Here is a 17161-nt window from a genome sequence, read left to right on the forward strand (position 1 = left end):
TGTGAAAAACAGTTTTCAACGATACTATATAGACTCCACACAATGATGAGCCACCTGGACTGCAGAAGGGAACTATGTGAAAATGCTACAGTTCAGCGTTTAACACCATAATTCCCTCCACACTCACCTCTATGTTGGAGATTCTGAGACTCCAGTGTCAATGGATCTCCAACTTCTTGACAGACAGATCACAAGCTGTACAAGTGGGCAAACACACCTCATCCTCATCACTGGAGCTCCTCAGGGTTGTGTTCTGAGCCCCCTGCTTCCATGCTGACCATGCAGGCATTTTTACATCTGGGTTTTTACAAGGTTTTTCTGTGTTTCCAGTTGTATAGTGTTAGGGCTCAAATTTAATTAAAAAAAGTGCAGGGTATGTTTCTGTTTCAGTGTTTCTGGGATAAAGATCTGCAGAGACCCTGGCAGGATAATGGAATATGATCTTTTTCTTCTTCTTTCGGCTTCTCCTATTAGGGGTCACCACAGTGGATCATCCGTCTCCATTCCCCCCTGTCTTCTACATCTGCCTCTTTCAACTCAACTACCTGCATGTCTTTCCTCACCACATCCATAAACCTTCTCCTTGGTCTTCCTCTTTTCCTCATTCCTGGTGGCTCCATCCTCAGCATTCTCCTACTGATATACCCCATGTCCCTCCTCTGCACATGTCCAAACCATCTCAATCTCGCCTCCCTCACCTTGTCTCCAAAACATCCTACATGCGCTGTCCCTCTAATAAACTCATTTCTAATCCTGTCCATCCTTGTCCAGCTCCACCTCCTGTCTTTTACTCAACGCCACTGTCTCTAAACCATACAACATCTCAGGTCTCACCGCAGTCCTATAAGCTTTCTCTTTCACTCTTGCAGATACTCTTCCATCAAAAATCACTCCTGCTATCACTCTTCTCCACCCACTCCACCCTGCCTGCACTCTTTTATTCACTTCTCTAACATACTCTCCATTACTCTGCACTGTTGACCCCAGGTACCTGAACTCCTCCACCTTCTCCACCCTTCTCCCTGCAACTGCACCACTTCACTGCCCTCCCTCTCATTCACACACATGTACTCTGTCTTACTCCTACTGACTTTCATTCCCCTTCACCACTGCAAACAGGAAAGGGTTTAAAACCGATCCTTGATGCAGTCCAACCTCCACCTTAAACCAGTCTATTATGTTTCTACTGCACACTGTTCACTGCTGTCATACTGTCCTCATACATGTCCTGCATCAGCTTCACATAGTTCTCTAAAACACCGGACCTTCTCATACTATACCACAACTCCTCTCTCCACCCTGTCGTACGGTCTCTCTAAATCCACAAACACACAATGCAACTCCTTCTGACCTTCTCTATACTTCTCCATCAACATTCTCAAAGCAAATAATGCTTCTGTGGTGCTTTTCTTCTATGTGAAACCATACTGTTGCTCACAGATGGTCACCTCTTCTCTCAGCCTGGCTTCCATTACTCTTTCCCATAACTTCATGCTGTGACTGATCAACTTAATTCCCCTGTAGTTACTGCAGGTCTGCACATCTCTCTTATGCTAAAAGATCAGTACCAGCACACTCCTTCTCCATTCCTCAGGCATCCTCTCATCTTCCAACAACCTGGTTAAAAACTCCACTGCCATTTTTACTAAACATCTCCATGCTTCTACCGGTATGTCATCTGGTCCAACCGACTTTTTACTCTTCATCCTCTTAATCGCTGCTCTCACTTCCTCCTTACTAATCTTATCCACTTCCTGCTTCACCATCTCCACATCATCCATCTCATCCGCTCTCTCTCTCTCTCTCTCTCTCTCTCTCTCTCTCTCTCTCTCTCTCTCTCTCTCTCTCTCATCTAGCACATGCATATTCTAAATAGCAGTTAACTTTTAGACCGCTCTGCTGCCCCAGTAGTGAATTAAAAGTATTATAAAAACACACTTAACAAACATCTTACTTTGCCTTCAACAGCATCTTCCTATCTTCTGAAATTAAAGAGAACCTCTTTTATTTCTGGGGCAGAGCTCATTTTGGAGAACTCTGAACAGGGTGTGAAATAAAGTGCAATATATACTATAAACTACACTTATAGCTCTAGCAGGACTCAAACATATTAAATCCTAAAACAATTCTTGTGAAAGATTTCTTAAACAATATGTGTATGAGAACAATGTTATATGTTTGTTTATCAGCTTTGTACATCTGGACCCTGATTTAAAATTTTTTGCCAAAAGGTCTGTCAGGATGGAGCTACAGCACAGACTCACAGATTTTGATCAGGCTGTACTAACACATTCAATCTCGAGGTTTTACACAACTACATTAAAGCTTTGGCGATACAATTAAGGTCAGTCTTTTTTTGAAGGTGAACGATGGTGCACCAGTCTTAAGTAATTTGCAAATTGGAACACGTTTCCTTTTGCACATGCTTGGCTTAGTCCATCTTGTCCTCAACCCTCACCAGTTTCCCATTCACAACTAATAACAAGTTTTCCCAAAAGTACTATGCTGCCACCACTATGCTTCACCATGAGAATACTATTCTCAGTCTAATACCCAGTGTTTGTTTTTATCAAACAAAGAACTTAGCAACAAATAAAAATTTACACATTTTGGGCTTATTAAAGCTTTAGATGCTTGCTAAGCTATAGTTTTTATATGAATTGTTTTTCAATAATTGCTTTTCAGTAATAAATAGACAATGACTGGCTTTGTGGAATGTGATTCAAGCAAACGAATGTCCTTTAAATGTCTTCTTCAATCTTCAGCTCTGTTAGAGTTACTATTTACCTCTTTGTTGCATCTTTTCCACTCACCCACCTAAGTAGCATATGCTATTTTGTGTAGATTCATTATGTACAACTTGGATTAGGTCTATTTAGTTCCAGGCCATAGCAAGCAAGAGTGGAAAAATGTTCAAGAGGGTGAATACTTATATAAGGGCTATTACAGACAAAACCCTTAGCCCACTGGTGGCTTTTAGGCTATCTTTAGAGGGTCTATCAGCATCCTCTAACCATGGATTGACAGGACAAGTGTGTCCATGAAAGAGGGTCTGGGTCCACACCATGCTTCCCAACACCCACCCTCCGACTTGGCATTTCAGAGAAGAGAGTGAGCGGCCAAGAGAGAGAGAGAGAGAGAGGGAGAGAGAGAGAGAGAGAGAGAGAGAGAGAGAGAGAGGTCATAGAAATCCTGCATTAACCCCCAGCCCACCCCAATCCCCCAGTCTCATTCTGCCCAACCTTCTCATTCTGATAGGAACTGAACCGGCAGAAGCACAGCACACAGGGCCACTGATTAAGGCCACGGGTCCAGAGATGGGACGAGGAGACTGAGGGTGATCAGGAAGGTGCCCATTCAGACGATTCCTGGCAAAATGGTGGCAGAAGAAGTAGTGGTTACCCTCTCGGGTGGAGCACCTTGGGGGTTTCGACTGCAAGGAGGAAGCGAGCAAAAGCAGCCCCTTCAAGTGTCTAAGGTCAGAGGGCATTAAATATTTGCTGATTTCCTGTTCACTACTGTAAAAGTATTTACAGTTCTGGTGCATGTAGATCTTGTTTCAGGATGCTAAATTTGGGTTTATGTGCGTGTGTGTGTGTGTGTGTGTGTGTGTGTGTGTGTGTGTGTGTGTGTGTGTGTGTGTGTGTGTGTGTGTGATGGTGAGAGAGCCATAATGGTGAGGCTTAAACCATTCATATGAATTATTAAACCTAACAAATGTCAATATTCACACAAATGCTTTATTATATTTAGAAAAGACGATGAAATTAAATTTGATGAATTTTATAAACATTTGCTGATGAGACCGATATTTAAAAGAACACGCTAATTCACTATTAAAGAAAGCATATTAGTGTATCATAGGCTATTATTAGTACAATTACAGTACTATTATAGAACCATAAAACAACCACAAAGTTGGATCAACTTTCTTGTCCTATATCAAACCAGAGTCATTTACAAATTTAAATCTGCAACATGGTGTGTGTTCACTTTTAATCCAAGGTCAGTGAGTTTCTTCTAAGGCCCATATAAAACCAGGCTCTTTATAACATACCTTTTTGCTTTTATCACATTGTCAGCTTTTTATTTGGTCTTTCTCTGTAACCCAAAACTTTCCAACGGCTCGTCTAAATGTAGATGTTATCTCAGGACTGAGTAAAAATACAGCCTCAGATATATATATATATATTCGTATTTGTATATTTATACACCAGGGGACATCTGCTAAACGGTGACTTAGATGATGTGTGGTACATTTTCCCTGATCTAGGAGCTATTTTGGAGTCATGAGCCATAGCTGGGTATAGTCTAGTCTGCACTTTTAGGTCAATAAATGGTAGCATGTACTCATGATCCCAGTGGCATGACTTTCATAAAAAAAAAATTAAAAAAAGGCAATTTCTTGCCCAACCCTCCCCTGATTCTGCTTTTTTGTCTCGTCTGGTAAAAAAAAAAACAAGGTCACCCCTGTGGAGGTTTATCTTTCCACTTGTGACCTGAGCTTTTTTTCACTGCCAGAACTGTTCCTAAATGAGATAATCAGATTCTATGGCCATGATCACCTCTTTTGACTCAGACATGTGAAACATCCTTGGTGTCATTTAAAAAGCACAACAACATTCAGTCTTTGAAATGTTCCAGTAAGCCACATTTAAACAATACTCTCTTCTCCTAAATACTTCATGTTTTCATGTTAGTCCCTGGTCTCAACTCAAATCGCATGCCGCGGTGCATTGTCAAAAAAAACCTGTTGTAGCCGATCGACAAGTGCCTCCTGACTAAATGCTGAGGACTTTATTTAGGCTCTATGGGGAACACATGGTAAATTTATGACATGCCTCATGTAGAGAAAGAACAGCTGCCCTGGCACTAGGTGTACGTGTTGTTCATTTAGTCCACATTCCTTGCTTGTTAGACGAACCGAAATATCAAGATCCCAGAGTAACTTTTATTGCTAATGAAAAGTTCACAATTATGATATCTGGAATGGGAGTGACCTCATATAAGGTTTAAAACAGGTTTAAAAAGGACTCTGAAGCTGTTTTTAACTCAAACTGGAGAGTAAAATGTCCATCAAATTCATGATGGACTTTGAGATTTGAGATATTTTTTCAGCTCACCATGGAGTACAATCCTGGATATTGTCCTCTGAAATAAATATCAATAATCTAGGATATCACATACCTGTTTAAAAAAATAAAAAAGTATGCACTAGGAATAAATAGTTATTTATAGATTATCAGCTGCACTGCCACACTTTGTAAAAGGAAATTCCCTACTGCTGGTAGCAAAAACTAATATCAGGGTTAGCGGATAACGATGGCATGTGCTGGTGAAGTGGGTGACAGAACAACATGCTCCTATCTGACACGTGAATTCTAGCACATCACGACAAACGAGAGCTCAGAGCCAAGAGCTATAGTCTAAAGGTTACTGTATGTCCTTGGTTTTAGGACAATCACCCTAGAAAATCGTGTTTGTCTTTTACAGGATTAGCCTTATCGGCTCGTTTAAAGGGTGTAATTTAACTTGTGTTACTTCTTTTTCGATATATGAGCATTAACACAGGCTACGTATTAGCTAGTGACGACTTACGCAGTTACACAATTAACATAGGGCAGAATCTCCAAAAAAAAAAAACAGGAATAGGAAAATAAATAAATAAACAAAAAAACAAACAAGTAAAACGTATATGAAAGCAGATTTAAATATGTTCGGTTATAGAAGGATGTTCATATTTCAAACATGTATAGTAAGCTAGTTTTTTTATGCGCTCTATTTTCACATCAAATATATGCTATGTGATGCTAAATTTGACGTATAAAATGCACATTTCACCTGTATTATATTAACTAATACACCTGATAGCTGACAAGAGCATTATTCTCAGCTTGCTAAATGCACTTCATGGTATGTTGAATTGATTCCACATTGTTCCCTGCTGAGTCTCAGACTCTAATGACGGGTTTACAGGTAACAGCCGCTAATTATAGCTTCAAAAATAAATGGCATACGGTGCATCGGTGAACAAAACCGCCAGGAGGCGTACATTACACTGCTGAAAGTGACTCGAATTTAAAGTGAATGTCTGTTGCTATATATTTTTCCAATGACACATTTTAATAATTGACCTCCTGAGTGAACCAAGAGAAATGGCTTGCTGAAACTGTGGGATTTTTATGTAGTTGTAACCATGTTTTTTTATGTTGAAATTGTCTCCCCCTGCTGGTGTAGGTTAGAAAACGCAGTAAGGCATGTCGGGCCGGTCTACGGGAGGCTGATGAACTGATATCAATTAATGATGTGTTTTGTGGTGAACTGTCTCACGCTGAGGCCATGAATCTGATCGACAGTGGCCGGGGAACCCTTCATTTACGGATTAAAAGGTTTGTATCTAAATAAATGTTATTTTCTTACTTGCTAATGTGGTGGGATTACATCTTCTGGGGGGTCATCAGTGTTCTTGCAACCAGGGACCTGCATGGTTGTATCATGTGATAAATCAATCAGTCAATGAATCGATAAATGAAAGAAAGAAAGACACAAAGAAAGACAATTATGTAAAATAATTTTATTAAAATTAAGCTATTTATATTTAAACCTTAGTAACTGAGATAAATAAGCATTGGTTTTGGTTTATCCTGACACAACTATATTATAATGTCATTTTAGAGAATACTCTTTCTACCTTTAGTAACTTTGGCCATTAGTGTCAAATTATAAAACGTAAAGTCATTTTAACCCAAGCAACACTCCCCACTTGATGTGTCTCTCAACTTACCTTACCTAGGAAATCTCAAAGTACAATTATTTATATTTTTACTATAGAAAGGTATGGTTTTATATCTCCTCACATTTCCAAACATTTCTTTTATTTTTGTATAATTTAGAAAATGTTGCACATGGTGATATTATGATAATATTATACTTTGTGTAAACTTTTCAGGACACAAGCTTCAGAATCTTGATAGGTTTATTTTTGAATGTGTCTCCACACTTCCAAATCCTTAAAAACGAATTTATGAAAACCATAATTTTCTTTCTTGGAGGAGTATTCATACGCTGAGTCATTGCACCGTCAGTCATCGCAGATTTTCCATAAAAATAATAAATAAATAAATAATTAATTAAAAAACCCCACCCTTATCTATACCAGAGCTTTAAGGTGTCTGACAAATTATGTAAATTGTAAAAATTTCGCATCATGTTTAAATATTGTCATGTTTTAAATATATATTGCAAGATTTGAGACGAAGTGAGCAGTCCAATTGAAACAATTTCTTCAATATAACGAAGAAATAAAATAAAATCAGCTTCAATAGTCATTCATTAAGAGCTACATTAATATATATTAATATAATAATAAAGTGCATTAATGAAAATTTGAGATATCCTAGCTTAACATCGCAAAATGCTGGAAGCCTATGTTTTTTATTTTTTGGTTTGTTTTTTGTAAATGTGTATTTTTTTTATATTTCCTGTCAGATTTTTACATAAGGTATATTACATGTATTAATAAAACACAGCCAAAAATATTTGCATAATTTCTTCTCTGCAGAAAACCATTTCTCATTTGAACAGCTCATAATAATATTAATAATAATATATAAGCGTATGAATATATATATATATATATATATATATATATATATATATATATATATATATATATATATATATATATATATATATATATATCCTTCATTCATTCATTCATTTTCTCCCACTTATCCGTAATCCGGGTCGCGGGGGCAGCAGTCTAAGCAGACCCCCGCCTTCGACTGCCGCCCAATCCTCATAGCACCGTCCCTTACGGTCCCTCCTGCAGGTGGTGAGCCCACGGGAAGGTATATATATATATATATATATATTTATATAATATTTTTTTTTTTTATTTCAGGGCCCCTTTGGGCTTCCAGTCGGTAGTCCTACTGGATCGTGCCCCCTCTCCTCGTATCGATAAAGAATACCGGGCAGCACTCAGAGCTTTGTCTCCTCCAGTGTCTTCAAAAATCTCATCTGTCCATAGAGGTTCACTCATGTCACCCACCAATGGTGCAGAATGGCTGAGATCTCCTCCTGAGAGCGAAGCATATTATGGTGAGACTGACAGTGACGCAGACATTGCAGCGCAGGACAGACATCGCAAACAGAAGCGTCGCAGTCCCAGCATATCGCCAGCCAAAGCCTTTGGACGAAGCTCACCCTTTCAGGATGACAACTCTGAGATGAGTGGCTGTGAGAGTACATCTGATATGTCTGGATACTCCCAGACTCAATGCTGGGCCGTTCCTAATGGCACACATGAGGGGGTGGGACTTCCACAGCAGAAAAGTTTACCTGGAGTAGCACGAAGAGAGGTTGTGTACCATCCTAATGGCTTGGAGTGGCCATTTCAGTCTGAGAACTCATTCGCGAACTCTGATGAAAGCCCATCAGGTGCTGTAGAGGTGGATAGTGGCTTCCAGGAACCCCCAACAATTCCACTTGTGTCCCCAGCACGCGCCAAAGAAGCGCTCATGCGCACATCCTTATCACAGCTGGTGCCAATGGTAGGACCTGTGGATAAGCCTGTAGATGAGGAGCTCACTATGACATATATGGATAAAGCCAGGGAAGCCAGTGAGTATCTAACCAACAGTACACAGTTTGTGCACATGCTATACATACACACATTACTATGAGACCTTTATGAACATCAGTCTATTAAGGTTCCTTATGCATTTATACACTTTTCTGTCCACGACCTTCAGAATCCTCAAGTTTAAATTTCGCTTGTCTCTGTAGACCACTGCATACGCATAAATATTTTATTAAGTGATGAAATCATCTTTAAAAACAAATATATATAGTCATTAGACTGAACTGAGGAGTGACTGTTGTTTGCAGCGTAAACAGACCTGCCTTGTCCTGTACATTTAGGCAAATATTGGCCACATTTACTGATGAGACATCAGTTAAAGTTAGACGTCTGTTTTACATTATTACTGTATTGCAAATCCTTCTAAGATTACAGACATATCTAAAAAGAAAAGGCTGATGTTTGCTTTTTTTTTTCCTGTAGGGTCTTTTCCAGCCTTACCTCACACACTATAATTAGAAACGCTCATGTTGCCCCCCCACAGTGTCCACTATTAAAAGGTTGAGTATAATTTTGCTGAAGCAGCCATGAATCTCAGACCTTTAAGTCACTAGCATTGATTGACAACCATTACACTATTGGATAATGCAGTAGTGCTGACATGTTTGTTCTTACTAATACAATGCCCAAAAGAGTTCACATACATATCGCATAACGACACTTATACCTAGTCATACCTAATATAATATCCAAAGAAAATATATTCCTTTCTTACTTGTTTATCGTTTGACATACCTGTATAAATATAAGACTGGTTTTACTATAATTTCTGTGAATTTGTACCTGGATTACAGTAGATGAAGAGTTTATATATGTGGCAGTAGGGGGTCTTCCATAGCTCTATTGAGAAAGCTTCATGGCAGGCACTAGGCGAAAGGAGGGAGGGAGATGGAGGAAGAACTTGAGGCTATATTTTCCATCTGACTCAGTCTAATAATGCAACTACTTCTGTTGCATGCCTGGAATGGCATGTCCAGTTGGTGCTCCATGTCTGTTGCACGTTTTAGAAGCTTCGCCTCTGTCCCTGATTTTGTTTCATACGCTGTTCTGTTTTGGGCCACTTTTATATATTTCTGCTAAAACACACACACACACTATCCATTCTAGTCACATAGATTAGTTAATTTTTATTTTCTTTTTCTTTGCTGGCCATATTACAGTAAAATCAACAAGACCTTAAGGTAGACACAAGTTTTTTACTGAGTATCTTTTAAAAAAAATCAACCTTAAATCAACAGATATGTCAAATGTATCAATGGCAGATTTATATATAATTGCACGAACATCTATTTATATTACAATGCAGATGTGTATCTATGTGTAGTTGATATGCTATCGTTAATACTATGTATCTAGTGTCCCTGTATGATGAGGTGCTAACTCTTATCTTTGAAGTGTTTTGGGCTCTCAGCACAGGGTACAACTCCCATATCTAATCATGGAAAGTCACCTTGTTGTCAAAGACTATTTTAGAAAATCATAAGCAGATTTGTTAGTGTAACTCCAACCCAGTTAATACCGTCAGAGACACAGTATGTTTGTACCCTAAAACATAATTGAATAATTGTGTTCATTAAAAAAAACACAAAGTGAGAACATGGGAGAACTGGGAAGCTTTGGAAGTTCAAAACGTAGATTTCACAGTAAATAGTCAAACATGTTGGGAGCAGCCATAGAATATAATGATGGGATTCTGCTTGTTGAGCATGTAACATCATTACAATTTCTTGGGGTAGTTATTATAATAAAACATAGCATCCCAAGATGAACAAATGCGGTTACATTAAGCCTATTGCTTTCAAAGACATCTTTCTCTTACTGCTAGTCTGGTATTGGATTACAAGACTTGCTACAGGCTACACGAAAATGCGCATAGCAGTATAGTGTAATGTGTCAACACAGACACCGATGATGACGGAAATGAATGATGATGGCGATCGTCAGTAGATGTTCTTTACAACTCTGTGACTCAAACAATGCTAAACACCAGTAGGATATTACTAAATGGTCATGGCAGACAGTACCCAGTGGTGTGCCCAGACAGGTGGGCAGTGTTCATCTGCACTCCTCACCGACTGAAATAGTTTCAATGACATAATGAGGTTTCATTGGGGCTTGTGGCAGGATCTTGTGGGTAGATAAATGCTCTTTAAAAGGTCTCACCCCAGACTATAGGCAGAAGGATTTGGGGGTGATGTAGACAGAGTCTCTATGAATTGCTGGCTGCTCTGTACTAGCATGTGAGTGTGTGTGTCCTTTCACTCGAAACTGACGTCGGGAAGGTAGGAGAACAAACACATCATGAAGAACCTTACATCACTTTCCGAGCTTGCGCATGTAGCACCCAGTGTCTACACAGGTAAAACCTGGGCTCTTTTTTTAAACTTCAAGTATCCTGCCATACTTTAGGATGGGGACCTATTTTGTTCAATTCAATGCAGAACAAGGAATTGAAAAAAGTTTTTTTAGACATGATTAAATTTTTTTATCTTTTTGTTATTTCGCTATGCATTTTTGTTTACTGAGCTGTTCAGATGAACGTTTCTGCTTGTTTAGACTAAATCAGAAGTTTTTTGTTTGTTTTTTAACTAAAACTGACATCTTATATGGTTGAAAGTTTTCATTGTACATCTCAGTAAAAATTGAAGCATTCGCTCATTTATATTTGTATTAATTTATATTTAATCGTTTTCATTTTTTATTATATTTTGAAATACATTTATTTAGTATATGTTTTACTTAGTATTCTCACGTTTTCCTCTTGATACATTATGAAAGTAATTTAATAAAAATGCCTTGCAACACACCCCAAGCTTTCTTTATTCTATAGAAAAGGTCTGAAGATCTGTCAGTTTTTTTCTATAGAGGTCAGTCTCTCCTGAATGTGTTGGTCTATTTGTAGCAGTGAGCTCATAGATTTATCATAGTCATATCTTTGCCAGACATGCTTTCAGCATCTACCTCACCACATTACAATGTCCTATTTCAGCCTCTTTATCACACTGGATATTTAAATTGTATTAAGCAGCAGATGAATATAAATAAAAATGCAAAATGTATATATAAAATTTGTATTGAATGGGATTTTGTCGATTTTCCTGGTCATTGAAATGACAGATTAGCATTAATGTTTATAAATTGGTACTTGGAATAAGTATGTCTGTTTACAAAACCCATATATTCTATTGAAGTGCTCTTTTGTGTTTAAAGGTCACACATTCCATACAAGTGACATAAAAAGGCACTTATCATTTACAAATTTACAAGGATATATGTAAAAAATCTTTCCTTGACCATCAAAATATGTTTTGTCTGTGTAGAAACTGTAACTGTCTCCTTTCATCCTTAGAACTGCACAGAAGTGAGAGCGTACAGGACAAGCAGGTGAAAGAGGCTCGATCCAAGTGTCGCACCATTGCCTCTTTGCTGACAGACGCTCCGAACCCTCACTCTAAAGGTGTGCTTATGTTTAAAAAGCGCCGACAAAGGGCCAAGAAATACACACTTACCTGCTTTGGCAGCGCTGACTCCGAAAGCTGCAGCAACACAGACGGAGAGACGGAGGATGAGAGCCTTTTCCTAGGCAGCGAGTCAGAGATTGATGAGGACAGCCTTTCAGCAGCACCAGACCCTACCTGGGACAGTGGTTACCTGGACATTTTAGAGAAGAGGACATCGGCATGTGTGTTGTCTGATGGGGAGGCAGAGAGTAGCCCAAGCTTAAGTGGCACCTCGGGGAAAGGAGCACAGCTCTTTGAGCAGCAGCGGAAAAAGTCTGAGAAACATATACCAACACCTATTACTCCGATGCCGGCCCCCCTGCCCCAGCAACAGTCTGATGCCATGTTGACCTACACGCCCGTTACCCTAATGACACCAATTTCCCCCCACAGTACAAGCATGGTAAATGGGGAACCAGTGGTAGTGAGCAGGACCACCGTAGTTTTGTCTTCACCAGGCCAGACTCCCATGTCCACTATGTCAGAAGCTTTTCCAGAGCAGCCAGATGCTTTATCTGAAAACTCAGTTCTCAACAGAACTGCACGGCCTTTTGCCCCAGGCTGTGTCAGCCACAGACCTGCAACAGCCCCAGTGGTGTTTAAGCCCAATACCACCAAGAAGACCCCACTTCAGTCTCAATCAGTTTCTGTGGCAACAGCTTCTTTCTCTCCAGTTAGCTCGGATGGGAAGAGGGCAGTCGCTAGTACAACCCTGTACATCCCCCCAAGACCATCTACTGTCAGTGTCAACTCGATTCTGTCTCCAAGCTCCTCTGTGGCCTCAGCTCCATTCTCCCCTGTTTCTTCAAACACTGCACCTTTTGCACTACAGAATTTAGGCATGTCTGCTTATCACTCTCCTTCCGGTGCCCCTACTCTACCATTTAACCCATCCATGAGTTCCCAAACTGTTTCTTCACCATTGTCACAAAATTTGTCATTAAGCTCACCTCCTGTCAAGTCTCAACCTCCACCAACCCCCTGTGTGTCATTGCAGTCATATTTATCTACTTATACCCCTAGCCTATGCCATACAAATATCCCAGGCCCTGCACCTGTTCAAGAACCTGCACCAGCCCCTCATGGCCCAAATATGCAACCACCACCATCACCTCACAAAGTTTCTTTCAACCCATATATCTCAGTGGCAACCACAACCTCTGGAACATCAGAATCTCCCATAGTCCATCAGTATCCCCTTTCTAAATCAAGTTCAGGGATTTCTTCTCGAGAACAGAGGATCTCTGTACCTGCTGTGCGGACAGGCATACTGCAAGATGCTCGCCGCCGTAGCACTAAAAAGCCTATGTTCAGTAAACCAGAAGAGAAGAAGCCCGCGTCCTACAACCCCGAGTTGCTGTCTTTAGTGCAGAACCTGGATGAGAGGTCCCGTCCTGGGACAGAGCCTGGATTTGAGTCAGGTCCAGAGGAAGATTACTTTAACCTGGGTGCTGAGGCTTGCAACTTCATGCAGGCTCAAAGAAGCAAGATACCACCATTGATCGCTCCTAAGCCAGCAAATAACACAATTGATATTCCTCAGATGGGAGGAAAAGGAGCAGATCTGTTTGCTCGACGACAGAGTCGCATGGATCGCTATGTGGTAGACAAGTCTCCAGCCAAGCCACGAGAACCCTCACCCACTCCATCTCTTCCAGCTCACTGGAAATATTCTTCCAATGTTCGTGCCCCTCCACCTATTAGCTACAACCCACTGCTGTCCCCCTCCTGCCCCCCAGTGGCCCAACGAGGTAGTAAGGCTAATGAGGCTGCAAGAATTGGAGTTAAGAAAAACCCTGGTCAGCACAAACAAGGCATCAAAGCTCTGGACTTCTTAAGCAGACAGCCCTATCAGCTCAATTCCTCCTTGTTTAGTTATGGTGGGGGAGTTCCACAGACAACAAGTGCATATCCACAAATGCAACAGCAGCCACCAATGTCAAATGGGGTTGGGGTAGTTGGCACAACCCTGATCTCCCCAAAACAAATACCTGTCAAATCACCACGTATATATGAGATCAAACGCTTTTCCACTCCCACCCCAATGTCAGCACCCACAGCCCTGAACCCCACTGTTATAGTACCACGCTCTGCCACCACTCTGGCTGAGCCACTGTGGCGTTCTGAAATTTCTTCACCTCCTCCTGTTACCCCGCGATCTGCTGCACCCTTCTCCCCACCACCTCCTGCTCCTACCGGGGCCCTGCCAGCACTCCCCAAACTTTCCAGTGCCCCTGTCCCCAATGCAATGCTCAACCCAGGTTCTATCCCTATGCAAACCAATGCACCTTTCCAGGCATCCAAGCAGTTTATAAGCGCCCCAGATCTGAGTCCCCTCTCCCCAAGTGGTAAGCGCTCATTTGTTTCTGCTAGTAGCCAAAATCTGCAAGCACCTAGGCCACGCTTTAGCACCTCTAATATGGGGCTGCAGCCCAATGTGTGGAGGCCAGGCTCCATTCTCTACTAAGTAACAGACTATCACAAAAAACACCTTCCTAGTATAACACTGTTCACATCAGAAACTTTGCCTTAAGCAGACTTCATCATTTACCAAAACAATATGATCAAGACACTGGTTACATGATGTTTTTGTCAAACACCTGTAGATCACTTGAAATAGCTGCAACTGATCTGAGATTTATTTGTTGTTTCACTTGTAATTAATGTTAGGAATGTGTGATGCACAAAATATTAATATATGATAGTATTACTAGAATATTTTTTCAGCTAAATAACAATTCAATTATTTACATGATCTATCAGGAAGGAACGGCCATGGACATTGTTAACAGAAATAGCAGCACCAGACGAATAAGGTTGAGGGATGGAACTTTGAAAGGTGAAGTTGAAAGATAGATGAATATGTGCAACACATCTGTGTCAAAAGTTATGGAATATCTGTGATTGACTGAAAGACTCCAGAGGGTTTGTGAATATGTGCCAAACTTGTCATCGGATGTTTTGAAGTCTGAGAATATATTTGAAGCAGTGACGGAAAGCGAGACACAGTAATGGCGACAAAAGAGATACAAGGAATGATGCTTGAAGGATTCTGTGTGGGAACACGTTTGAAGTCCTCACCAGGAGAGATGGTACAAACCAAAGTTACTCATATCTGGATGCAATCATTTTGGCTACTTGATGCATGTGCACATCTGCGTCTGTTGCTGATTCCGCTTGCTGATCGCTTGACGCTGCTTTCTTTTGACAATCTGAAATTCACATGTAAGGAGTTATTGCATGGCAGGTTGGGGGAAACCCTGTGTCATGTTTGAACACCATGAACTGAATGTTGCATTTTTTTTTTATTTGCTGCTTTGGCTTTTGTTATTGCTGGTGCTTCTGTTTTTTTATTTTTATGGGTTGGTATTTTTGCATACAAGTCTCTTTTTCAGGTGAGGATGAACCAAATTTTTCCAAAATGATCTAAAAAAAGTGTAAAAAAAAAAAAAAAAAAAAAAGATATATGCGAAGAAAAAGATACTAAACTGTACAGTTTCCTTGTCCTTGGTTCGTACACTCAAACGTACATCTTTTCCTTTAAATGCCAAAGCTTTTATTGTACCTTTGAATCCTTCCTCTAAATAACAATTACAGGTACAGGTGGTCCTTAAGATCCAAAAACATGCTTTAAATCAGTTCTAAAGTTTTTAAAGTGCTTTGACATTACCATGTAATAAATACACACCCTAATGACGTAAATAGGTACAGCTTAGTACTTTTAATGAATGCATGATGGTGGCATAACATGCACTATAATCAACTAAAATCAAATTTTGTGGTTGGTGCCATTTCTCCTCTGAGGTTTGCTAGGTGCTTGTTGGTAGCTTGTAGTTATATTGTTCAGAGCATTCATTATTGTAGTCCTTTCTTTCTTTCTTTTTTTTTCTTTTTAATTTTGGGCATATAGGGCATTGGTGTGATTGAGTCCTACAATTCATGTTTTAAGAGATTCATTTTCCTGTTGTGGTTTCAACCTTTAGCTATATTTTTAAAATATACATATTTGCTTTGTTATAATGACATAACAGCAGCTTTGCTATGAATAAGACACAGAAAGTGAGAATGTAGCTAGTTTAACAGAACTATGAAAGCTCTGGGTATTGTATTCTGTGTCTGCTTTATTAACTGGATTAGACACAAAAAATAAAGCAGAGCAATAAAAAAATTAAAATAAACCATGTTTCTTGTCCATATACAAATACATTAACCTTCACTGTCTCCATAACATATGAACTTGTCATGTATCATTTATACATATGAGGTGGATTTTGCATCAAAATAGGCAAATCTGCCACAGAGACATTTGACATGACATACGTTTGAAATGCTGCAAGGAGTCATTTGAGGTGTTTTGAGTGGCAGGCACGCTTCATCACGAGAGTTCAGGAAGACCTTCAACGAGCTCAACCCCAGAAAAAACATTCAGCAACTTGTGCATAATGATTGTTGGAGAACAATCCACATGATTTCACCTCCGGACCTCACCAGATTTGACTCCTTCGGACTTCGCCCTTTTCCCAAAGATCCAGCTCAAAGGTCACAGTTTTGACACCACTGTGGAAATCACAGAAGGTGCTTGATACACTTTGAAAAGAAGACTTCCAGAACATATTCCAGAAGTGACAGAAACACTGGGGGTGCTGTATTGCTGTGCAGGTGGACTATTTTAAAGCTGGTGGTGTGTAAACTTAGATAAATAAAGTCCTTTCTTGAAAACAGAGCCTGTCGTGAAACTTTTTGATTCCAATTTGTGAAACCCAAACCAGAGCTTTTTTTAAAAATCAGATTAGTAGAACTATATTACATCAACAATTTCTTGTACTTGTTCATTCGTTTATTTGTTGCTCATTGTTACTGTGATTGTGTTCGAAAAATAGACTGTATACAAATTCAACATTGTTTTACATGTAGGACATATTTTATATTGCATCCAATGGAAAAAGTCTGTCAAAAATGTCAAATTAGAAAAGAAAGATATGCAGAAGCCAAACATGCACTTTGAGAAGATAGATAG

At 39.8% G+C, this 17161-nt stretch overlaps 2 protein-coding genes and 1 long non-coding RNA gene across 4 annotated transcripts in view; 1 reads left to right on the top strand and 2 right to left on the bottom strand.

The window, feature by feature from the left end:
• Nucleotides 1–17161, bottom strand: part of LOC310734542 — a 152446-nt gene that overhangs the window by 63555 nt on the left and 71730 nt on the right. The window lies entirely within an intron of this gene.
• itgb3b (integrin beta 3b) overlaps nucleotides 1–17161 on the bottom strand; it is a 285998-nt gene that overhangs the window by 28803 nt on the left and 240034 nt on the right. The gene's annotated exons all lie outside the window — the stretch shown is intronic.
• synpo2lb (synaptopodin 2-like b) lies at nucleotides 3202–16865 on the top strand. Of its 2 annotated transcripts, XM_083556450.1 has the most exons (5): nucleotides 3202–3478; nucleotides 6238–6389; nucleotides 7904–8625; nucleotides 11994–14492; nucleotides 14908–16865. In XM_083556450.1, exons 1-5 carry the CDS (start codon nucleotides 3377–3379, stop codon nucleotides 14931–14933), a joined length of 3501 nt encoding a protein of 1166 aa, XP_083412576.1. In that variant the 5' UTR covers nucleotides 3202–3376; the 3' UTR covers nucleotides 14934–16865. The 2 variants fall into 2 exon arrangements, with proteins under 2 accessions (XP_083412576.1, XP_083412575.1); XM_083556449.1 differs by having other exon boundaries at nucleotides 11994–16865.

Source organism: Silurus aristotelis, assembly GCF_946808225.1.
Source record: "Silurus aristotelis genome assembly, chromosome: 12".
Classification (NCBI taxonomy): domain Eukaryota; kingdom Metazoa; phylum Chordata; class Actinopteri; order Siluriformes; family Siluridae; genus Silurus; species Silurus aristotelis.

What these genes read in the sequence shown, in the direction of transcription:
- synpo2lb (XM_083556449.1), top strand. Translation starts at nt 3,377, where the DNA reads ATGGTGGCAGAAGAAGTAGTGGTTACCCTCTCGGGTGGAGCACCTTGG. An exon ending in AGCCCCTTCAAGTGTCTAAG is followed by an intron (nt 3,479 to 6,237) that starts GTCAGAGGGCAT and finishes CTGCTGGTGTAG; the next exon opens with GTTAGAAAACGCAGTAAGGC. An exon ending in CTTCATTTACGGATTAAAAG is followed by an intron (nt 6,390 to 7,903) that starts GTTTGTATCTAA and finishes TTTTTATTTCAG; the next exon opens with GGCCCCTTTGGGCTTCCAGT.